At 40.5% G+C, this 11,295-nt stretch overlaps 1 protein-coding gene across 1 annotated transcript in view; it reads right to left on the reverse strand.

Annotated features, from left to right (window-relative positions):
* Window positions 1-11,295, reverse strand: part of LOC101858418 (nuclear pore complex protein Nup133) — a gene marked incomplete at its 5' end in the record, with an annotated part of 50,755 nt that overhangs the window by 2,887 nt on the left and 36,573 nt on the right. Inside the window, 4 exon segments of the mRNA XM_013084528.2 lie at window positions 3,426-3,493; window positions 3,975-4,055; window positions 7,764-7,820; window positions 10,309-10,370. Of these exon segments, the coding sequence (XP_012939982.1) occupies window positions 3,426-3,493; window positions 3,975-4,055; window positions 7,764-7,820; window positions 10,309-10,370 (268 nt within the window).

Consider the following 11,295-nt stretch of genomic DNA (forward strand, 5'->3'; position numbering starts at 1 on the left):
GTCCACACTGGTTAAGTGCCGAAAAACACCTTGACCATTGCGACTGGTGTGAATGAACCTTGTTGACCCCGACAGCCGACGGTCCCCGACACACGCGCTACTCACTACTACTACTCACACATACGATAGGGCTGGAGCCTGCTCGATTAATCCAAGGCTTGCGAGCGACGGACGGCTTGTGCCAGAGGCTTGCGAGCGGGCTTGAGTCTTGCCCGCTACCGGAGTTGCTACTCGTGGACGGCGGACGGCCTTACTGATTTGTGCCGTGACGTCACAAACTCTTGTTTACTGAGCGCGCGATACTTCTGCCCGCGTGCCATACGCTGACAAGCCCTAAAAAACACTCACACTTCCAGCAATGGCGCTGTTTGGGGAGGGGAGGGGGTGGTATGGCTGGGAAAGCGAGAGGTGTTCGCCACCCCTTGCTTTCCGTAGAACCCGCCCCTCCCCTTATGCCGCCTGGTGTGACAGGGTTTTATTTGTCTTGTTTTTTTGGGGGGTTTTTTGGTTCAGTTTTTTGTGGATTAAAAAAAAAAATTTGGGTGGGGGGAAGGATTATGTTTTGCTTTATTGATTTTCTGGGCGTAATTCGACATCATGATTAATATTTGTATGATAGAACATGCACAATACATACATAATATCAGTTACAGTGCAGCAAGATGTTTTTTTAAAAGTTATAGGCCTACAATGTAATTAACAATGTGATATAATTTACCTTAACAATGATCTTCTGATAGAGAAGTAGTCAAATCAAAAGTTGTTTACATTGTTCAGAGACAAAATCACGATTGTCATCTCCTCCCCAATGCTTTCTCTTCAACTTCAACTTGTTCTAAGTGTCAGGGTGGGAGTGGAAGTGTAGTTTAGGCGAGTGATTAAATTACAAGCAACGGGATGCTAACAATACTGATTTATTTTGTCTCTCTCTTTCTGACGTTAGTGGTTTCGCGGATTGCAAGCAGGGAGGGGAAGGAAGAGGGGGTCAGACACGAGTGGCTTCGCGGATTGCAAGTTGGTGTGGGTACTTGAAGCTGAGGCTAGACTCAATATATCATGCTGGTGATTTGATTTGATGATTTGACCTAGTGATTTGAGGCTTGTGACTTGAACTAGGGTCTTGTGAGCACGAGCGTGTTTGCTACCGGGGTACAGCCCTAACATACGAGGTCATGTCACGTGAAGAGAATGAGCGTTTGAGCGTTCCACTAACAGGTCTTGATGAATGGGCCCGACTAACCAGAACTCAGACGAAGCTTGCTTTTAAAGCAACGGCAGAACAACGAATAGATTATTGTTAGGCCTATGTCATAATTGTTACAGTAATCAGGACACATACCTGCCAACATTACCTGGACCAAAATCTGTAGTTGACACAAATTTTTGTCCAAAAATCTGTAGTTGACCTAAAAAATCTGTAGTAGGCTATATTACCACTTGCTGCATACTTAATTGGGGACCTTATCAATATTTTGACCCACATTTGCATGAGTGTGTTTGCGACTTCAAACAAATGTAGAAATTGACAAAGAACAAAAAATAAAAATTAGCAATGACAATGAAAAATTAAATTTTTATCCAGCTTAAATGAAAGAAGAGTGAATTCTAAGAATTGTGGTTTTTAAATTTTTAAAATCCATTTATAAATTTAAAAAAGTTATTGGGATTTTTTGTTTCAAAATTTTGGGGGACTTTATAGGAAAATATTGCCAAGAAGTGGGACGTTTCTTGAACTGTGGCCGATCACCCCTCTACACCTTAGCAAAGCAGTATCGGGAAAACCCGCAATGACATCATTGGTAACCTGCTTAGTTCTAGCAGTTTTAGCATTGAATTACTGTAAAACCCTCTGGTTTTAGGCAGTCAATCACATGCCGCCTTACGATCACTCGCCTCTTGCATGCCGGCAACTCGCATGTTGGGTCCCTGATCTAGTTTCCAGCTCTAGTGTTTTATCAAAGAATGGGTGGTAATTTTAAATTGGTACGTAAAGTGGAGGCCTACTACACACAAAGATCTGAAATTTTACAACAATACAGCAGACATGGGGGCACTTGTCGGTGGCTTATATCTCAAAATCGGTGGATCGGCAGTTTGACCAAAAAGTCGGTAATATACCGATTTTTTCTGTAGGGTTGGCAGGTATGAGGACACCATTGGAGAATTCTGGGTTATAAAAGCGAAAGTAGATCTGAGCGTATCCATGGCGGAATTCAAAATCGATACTACGTCGGTTTTAGTTAAAACAACGTGCGTGAGTCATCTACTAGATTCGGCATAGATGCTTTAGAAAGTAGCGTTCCAAGTTCCTGCCGATAAAAAATCCAATCGGTGCTTCCAAGCAAAAGAGATTGCAGAACTTTATATATTTTTTTCGAAGAATCAGACGCAACGACAAAAAATCAGGATACTGGCGATCGAAATCGGGATGCTTGAGATTTGGGGGAAAAAATCAGGATATCCCGATTAAATCAGGATGAGTGGCAGGTCTGCTATTTGGTCAGGACTATTCCCCAACCACTTTGCACAGACGAAAAGAAGCCAAGCATAATACTGTCCCCGTAGGATTATGCGATTGTGCGGCCGCGTTTTTTCGCGTAATTCTGCAACAATTGCATAATTTTGGATTATATGCGTATTTGTCACGTTTTTTCCCTTTTTTTCACAAAACAATGAATTTACGCCTCGCCATGTGACTAAAGGGACGTAATCACTGTAATAACTCTCATCTAAGTGAAAAGTTGGTTATTTCCCTTATTGTTAGAAGATCTTTGTTATGGGCTGTGATTTTGTTCCTTGAGCATGTTCAATTTTTCAATCCATCAAAAGTTGTTGTTCTCATGTCTGCTGATGTTTTGTGTTTGACAGGTGTCCCTGGTTTTAGTAATGTGCCAGCATCAGAGGTCCAGATGTCATTTTTTTTTTTTTTTTTTTGGAAACATTTTTCTTTCCTCTATAGATCTAGATCTACAGCTGAAAGTTACAGAGATGATTATTTTTGGGGGTTTTTTGTTTGTTTTTTTGTTACTGATGTGTATTGTTATCTTTTCCAAATACACAACAAATTACAGATACTGATGAGTTCTGTTTTCAATTTTTCTGTACATAAAACATGAAAATCATGAAACTTCGTGTTGAAAAAGTGCAAAACATGTCGCGAATCGTGTTACGGTAACTTGCATAATTTTTGCATAATTTTTCTTTTTTTGTGCATAATTTGGCCTTCTAAATTTGTCTAATTCTACGGGGACAGATAAAACGATATAGAGGCTGAACTGCCCAACTGATATTCTCCTCTCAAACTCATCACAGAAAGTAAATGTAAAAAAATAAAACCTAAAGTAGGCTCTAACAGAACATTTGTCACATCAAAGAGCAGCGTGTATACATACTCAGCTTTCACGAGCAAAGAACCATGTAAATACCTGTCCATTAGGATGGCCCTGCACCAGATGTGTAGTTTCAGCTCCTCACTCTCCTTCATTCCATGACTCTGATGGAGATACAAATACAACAAAATCGACTATATTTTCTTGAACATTTTCAGCTTCAAATCTTTATCAATAAGTTTACAAAAACAACTGAGACTTGAAAGTTCTAAAATCCCAGACCAAATCTCACTCTTCAAAAACATTTTTAAATTTCAAATCCAAGATGGCAAGTATAAGAAATAAAAACAATTGAGGTTCGTAGTACAGTGGGGTTTTTTTTAAAGAGTTTTTACGGTGCTCGCAACTGCATAAGGTCATATGAGCACCAGTTGTAGTACTGTGCTTAAATCCAAGTCTAAGTGCATTTTCTTGAACATGTTTCAATTTCAAATCAATGATAGCAACAAATAAAAACATTTGGGGTTTGTAAGCACTGAAATGCCAGCATAAGTCCACTTTTAACAGCTAATTAATTACATTTTTACCAGAAACAAGAAAGAAATATAAGTCTTTGAACTTTAACACAGAGACTCCTTGAGATACCTTATCCACATAGCGCAGAAGATCCAGGGCCTTCTTCACATCCAGTTCATTGGCAAATTCATTCTTCTCACTGACATAAAGCTGTGGGGAAAGTTGCACACACAAAATTATAAATTGTCAAGCCAAACACATCCTAGATAACTGTAGTGTTTTACACCCCTTTCGACCCTGCCAATACAGTACAGGCCGATTGAAATACAACATCCCAGCAGGCAGAAGAAGAAATTTGATTTTTAAAAAGATTCCCTAAAAGTAAAAGGGAAAGCTCAGGTCTTCTGTGTGCAACAGTGGAGAGCTTAAATCACTACAGCACAGAATATGAGATTAAACCTAATCAAAAGAGAAAGTCATAGTCTATTGGGGAAACTTTTCATATGTAACAAATAAATGATCAATCAGTAAAACTGCATATAAATAATACTCATACACAGCCTACCAACGAAAGTTGTCAAATGCAACAAAAACGCGATATGTCACTTGGAAAAAAAAGGCAAACTAGCAATAGCACCGAGTTTGTTTTGTTCTTTTTACAGTGCTTCCACCAGCTGAAGCTGAAAAGTAAGGAACATTCTGCTGGGGGTCTGGGGGCCGCAAAGGCCCCCAGCAGGGTCCCGGGACAGCGTCCCGGTGGGATTTATTTTTTCACAAACATTTTGTCTTGCTTGATTTCTTCCCCAAGATCTACATAATATATTTCCATTGATGGCAATGTTTAAAAGCAGGTTCCCCTTCCATTGCTACTATAATTCAATTAATTTGTCATCGCACCATTAATAGAAGGCAAACCTGGGAATAATGAATAGATAATAATATACTGGCGAGCAAAAGAAAGTGGGCAGTTTTCAAAACTGAGTCACTTCAAAAAGTTGGTCAAAATAACGTTTATTTATTTTGTTGTTATTAAAAAAGCGTTTTCAATACGTTGGGCCAAAAACGTGTTTTCTCGTTTTTTCTTTAAAGTTTACAATACCTTTACTTTTATTCATTTTTCGTTACACGCTTCAACGTGTGTAAGCGAAAAGGCCGTCAAAAATTTTGGGTTTGTACTTTCAATTTTGTTTTATACCATGCCTCGTCTCAGTGATGCGCAACGTCAAGAAGCTCTTGGCATGCTGAGAGCAATGCGACGGTTTCTGCTGTCGCAAGAGCTTTCAATGTGACGAGAGATACTATCCAAAAGATAAGGATACACTTCCTCCTGTCACTACTGCTGTTGAAGACAATCGAATCAGAGTTCCACACTTGCGGGATCGGTTTCAAACAGCTTCTAAAACTGCCAGAGATTGGCCTGGGTATAGACCAATCAGCCGCTTCACCGTTCGTCGACGCTTGAAAGCCCACGGAATCGTTGCCCGACACCCACCTTGACGCACTCGTCTCCTCCAAAGACACCATCATGCCAGACACAACTGGGCACGTCTGCACTGGCGATGGCTAAACCGCCAGTGGAACAGAGTTGGATCGCCACGATGGAAGGCAGAAAGTCTACCGGAGACGTCATGAACGTTATTTATCTCAGTGTGTCCGTGCTGTTGCTGACAAACGTAGCATTATGGTATGGGAATCCATGACCAGTACTGATAAATTCGATCTAGTCATTATCGACGGTAATCTGACTGCCCATAGATACATCAATGACGTTCTGTATCCACACCTTATGCCGTTTCTGGCTCGCCACAGGAACAATCTCGGGTTTCAGCAGGACAACGCACCGGCACACCGTGCCTTTGTTACCCAGAGATTCTTACAACAAAAATGACATACATGTTATAACACGGTTGCCATTATTATCCCTAAATTTAAACGTGATTGAGCACCTCTGGGACACGATGGACAAGGAAATTCGCACCCTTCGGCCACCCCCAACGACAATCCCACAACTGCAGCAATCATTAATTGATGCTTGGAATAATATTCCCCAGCAATTTATCCAACGACATGTGCAATCCATGAAGCAGAGATGCACTTTAGTCATCAATGCTGGTGGGAGTTACACCCGTTACTAATTCTGGGATTTTGGACATTTGAATCGGTGTTATTAATTTCTAATAAAAGGCGTGCTTTTGATCGTTTTTCTTCGTTTTTTGTCTGCATTTATTGAAAAAATGGCAAACCTTTCAGAATTCATTGGCAATACGGCATTTCTACGGAAAAGAACGGAAATAATGCACAGAACATAGGGTGCCCACTTTCTTTTGCTCGTCAGTATATGTACCTTCACAATACAGTTACCTGGCGTCCGTAATTATCCTTAAATTTCACGTCTGAATGTCGCATGTCACAACCTCAGAACACCACTTCGAATTATTTTTGATTTTAGTAGTTCTAGGCTGGTTTTAGCCTAAATTTCTTTCATCGCGGCCCTTATCACGTGCCCGTGCCGTAGCATCTTCGTATTGATCATTACTTAACAAATTTGTTAAAAAGTTTCTCTCTAACAGTAATTTTCTGTCTAAGATCACAAGTCAATTTACTTCATCAACGCACAAATTTTCCAGCTGCGGCAACAATCCGAAGATAGACAGAATGAGTAAATGATAGAAAGAAAGAAATTGGCACAAAAAGTTTGACAGATTTTGATCAATCCACAGGTAAAAATGTACTACCGACCAACCCGCAATTAATGCATGGGGCATAGCGGAATAATGGCCGATTGCAGGAAATGCGCAATCTGGCAGATTTCTACAATATTAACTTATTGCCGAGAGAATTACCGTAAATATCTGTAACTTATACTAGTACTAGACGATACGAAGGTGAGTACGTATCTTTTGCTACGGCATTTTGGTAGTCTTACGCTGTCGCAGCTTTTTACGGAGGGAGCAGATAATGATTATTATTTAAGTGGCGTCGGTGGCCTAGTGGTTAGGCTCTCGGGCTCGCAACCATAAGGTCGTGGGTTCGAATCCCGTCATGGGCCCGACGTTGTGTCCTTGGGAAAGGCACTTTGCACAAATTTTCCTCACTTCACCCAAGTGGAAATGGGCACCCGGCTATAGACAGTGAAAGATCTTGTCAGTTTGATAGTGTTTGAGCGCGTGAAATTCGCAGCTTGCACTGTATGCTTCCTCGGAAGCTGAGAATGTTTCTGAGTGTTCTCAGAGCAGAGGGGTAATGATAGTTGTAAAGCGCATAGAGCATGCTCTTGAGCATGGATATGTGCTATATAAATGCAATTATTATTATTATATGATGGAGGAACAAGTACGGAACTGGCAGAAAGTACGGATTTCCGTAAAAATACGGAAGAGTGGAAGCACTGGTTTCAGAAGAGGTTTTTTGGACTTCGCAACTGCATAAGGTCATATGAGCGCCAAGGGGTGGATGTCAACAGAGAAGTCCTTACAGGGAATCAGACTTACTCTCCTCACCTGCCTCTCTAGCTTCAACAGCACAAAGTCTGCTTCGACTATCAAGGCACCCCGGAAATAGCGGGTCACAAGAGTGTGACAAACATACAAAAGAAGTAGAGGAAAATGACGATAATAAGGATTAGGAAAGAAAAAGCAGCAGTTCCCTGCTGTAGTTCAGGCACAGTTATGAGCATGACATTGTTGGATCAGCCCATTTACAATTCTACTGTGCATTAGAACGAGAGATGTCCCCCCTTTGGGAATGGCCTAAAGACACTTCAGTCAGTGGTATCGCCCCGGGGGCGCACTGAGTTTTCTAAGAACATAGAGAAGAAGAGGAAACAAAGTGAAAAACCAGCAAAAGCAATGGGTCTCATCAGAGCACTTTGTAGAACAAACACACAACAAACTAGCAATATCACTGGGTCTAACTAACCTTAATCAGCTCCTCAGGAGACAAGACTCTCATGTTTTCAGGGTCCATACCAACATTCTGAAAAGTGGCAATACAGAACACTGAGAGCTTAAGCAAGACAACATCCTTTATTTGAAACAAATTACTAAAATCCGCTGTAACATTTTTAAAAAGTGAGTCTGTCTCTATGATTTGACAGCCATTATGTTATAAACTAAATAAACCAACACATGTTACTACATTGATATATACATAATGACTCTTACATTTTGACATAGCTGATCTCAAACTAACACTCAAAAAACATAATTAAGTTCTAAAAAATAGTTGTACTCCTCATATCTTAAGATATCTGAAAACGATTTGTTTTATGTACATCAAAATTACCAAAAGGAATCACAGATGTCTTTATTTTTTTTTGGGGGGGTAAGTGTTTTACAGCGCCCGCAACTGCAAAAGGTCATATGAGCGCACGGACACACCAAACATTTCAATTGGTAGGAAATTTTGAATTTTGCACGGGTGGCAGCCAAAGCCTACTCTTATCGATTTTAGACCACCAAGGGATCTTTAACGTGCACAACTTGCACACAGGACCTCCGAGATTTTTCGCCCTTGTCCAAGAAGGCTAGGAGTAGATCTTTCCTACCAGAAGATCAGGGGTGTGGCTGAAAGACAGCAGTAAGAAACAGTAGAAAGGCTGCAGAAAGAGTCAGGGGCCCAGTGGAGGGGGCAAAGGAGGTGAGAGGGTGGGGGAAGAAAGTGGAGACGAAAGCAGACGACAGAATATTGCAAGAGAGAAGGAAAGAAGGTGAATGGAGACAATTTTAGAGAATAAAATGTTTCCATCGCTACCGGGATTCAAACCCGGGACCTCTGAATGAGAGGCGAACACCTTAACCTCCAGGCCACAAGAGCCCCCACAGATGTCTGTTACAATAGTGACTTACTATCACAACAACAAAATACCATGTACCAACGACCCCATAGACTCACAATTGAGCTCTATCACATTTGAATACTGCCACATTCAATTACATCGGTACAAAATCACTGATTTAAATTAAACACTATCACACATTATTACTTTTATATCTGCATACTTTCATGAACTAACACTAACAAATAAGTACAAGAACATATATCAGCACACTGCCACACCTGCACACTTTCACATTCTATCACAGCTGTGTGTTAAGACCACAGTGCAGAGGCACAGAATTGTATTATCACAATGGTTCACTTTAACAGAAAAACAACTGCAGACCTGCCTCTCTATGAAACCTCAAAATCAAGATCTCATGGGGAAAAAATCGGGATTTGGTGAAAAAAAATCGGGATCAACAGCAAATCACCAAGGTGACTGTAAAGCTGACTGAAAAATTTTCCAGGGGTGTCCATAAATTACTAGGCCCATGCCCTCTGTGTGTCTTTGTTTGCTTGCGTGCGTGTGTGAGTGCGTACATGCATGTTATCATTATTTTTTGTAAATCATGAAGATTCACGTCAAGCACTCCTAGTCCAAGTGTCTAACACCCCCCCACCAATAAGTCCCGAAATACATGAACTTAAGTTGACCCCGTCAACGGACGGTCTCCGTAACGCAGAACTCACACGCCGAATTCGTGTCACGTGATGTGAATGCACGATTGAAACAATTTTACTGACGGGTCCGACTAACTGCACGTTCAAACCAAACACTCGGATGGGCGACAGCCATTCTACTTCTAGGATAACGACGGCAGCCAACCGACCAAATGTACCAACAAATCTCTTATCACTCATAATCATAATGCGTTCAGACTAAAGCAACGACAATGGCCGTATCGCATGTTAGTCTTGTCAGCGCAGTTACATGTTTGTTGTGTAAGGGTTAGAAAGACTGTTGCTCATCTTGAGTGTTTGTTGTGAACGCGCAGTTACCAGACCTAGGACAACGCTTGTTTTGAGAGTAACAGCGGAACTACGAATACCATCCATTATTTGTATGTCTCAAATTGTAACAGTTACCAGGCTACCTTCGGAGAATTCTGAGTGCGGGCAAAGATCAAACGCAACTTGGGGGGAGTCAACTACTAAATCCGGCATAGAGATTTCGGGAAATAGTGCTCTGAATTCCTACTGACAAAAAGTTCAACGGGTGCTTCCCGCGATAAAGAAGGCAGAGTAAGTATTTAGAAAAATCCGGCACAACAACAGACGGGGACAAAAAATCTGGATACACCCAATTCAAATCGGGAAAATCAGTATGCTTGAGATTTGGGGAAAAAAGGCGGGATATCCCGACTAAATCGGGATGAGTGGCAAGTCTGCAACTGCATGTATGACAGTAATTCCAAAATGACACAATGACAAAGACATCATGTAAGTACCTGAATGACACTGACAACTAACTCGACGTCATTGCCACAAGAACACTGACAACATGCATTTCCCTCACTGACACACTGACATTACTGACAATAGATGTTGGTTATTACATCAAAGAAACACACTGCAGCATGTTGTTATATCAGACAATAACAGGTCTTTACTTCAAAGAAAAGAGACAGTTACACATATTTACCTCAACAGTTTTACTTGGCAACTGTTCCTGATGAAGCACCAAGTCCAGCTCTTCGTTGATGGCTGTGTCAAGAGGAGGGTATAGTTTAAGTTTCAAAAAGAGTTTTATGGCACTTGCAATACAAATATAGTAGGTCAAATAAAAGTGCCAAAGACAATAGGTGTTACAAGAGAGAAACATACAAAGAAAAGAAAGAGAGGTAAGGAACATAAATTTAAATGTTTGATAGGAAAGAAAGGGTCAACTACATGAAAGTTGTGTAGAATCTTGACAGAGAGCTAGAAGTAGAAAGTACTAGAAAATGCAGGATTTGGAAAGTTGCAGACAATGCAAAATCTTGACAGTGCAAGACACTTCAGAATCTAGACCATGGAATCCTGGCAGAGTGAGATCTAGTGGGATATACTACACATACCTTTGCAACACCACAACCTCCTCTGTAAATGTCTACTTCACATTTATACTTTCACAACACATCCCCATCTGGACATACACTGGCACTACTTTATATCATAAAAAAGAAAACTACTCCCCCCCCCCTCTCTTTTCACACGCATACACTGACACATACATACAGGGTGATCCCAAAAAAACTTTACAACTTTTTTTCTAAATACCTTGCGCAAAAATTGTTCTAGAATGCTGTAATTTGGAACAGATATAATTCATTCAAAAGGAATTTGTTTGATATAAAATCCACTAAGAAAAAACCTGCTTTGAAAACGAAAACGGCTAAAAGAAAAAAAGCACCCAAAAACGCAAATTTCACCAATGTTTAAAAATCTTGTAAAGGAAGTCGTGAAAAGATTTGTTGACCTTTTTCTTTATTTTCTTTTTGACATTAATTTTCCATCCCTGTGACATTTACACAGTATTTAATTTCTTTTACAGAGCTTAAAAAACCTAATGATTTCATTCTGAAATTCCTAGAAGCAGTGCTCCACATTACTTCCTTTCGACACATTTTGAAATATTCAGTGGCGGCCT

This window comes from Aplysia californica, unplaced genomic scaffold, assembly GCF_000002075.1.
Source record: "Aplysia californica isolate F4 #8 unplaced genomic scaffold, AplCal3.0 scaffold00300, whole genome shotgun sequence".
Classification (NCBI taxonomy): Eukaryota; Metazoa; Mollusca; class Gastropoda; order Aplysiida; family Aplysiidae; genus Aplysia; species Aplysia californica.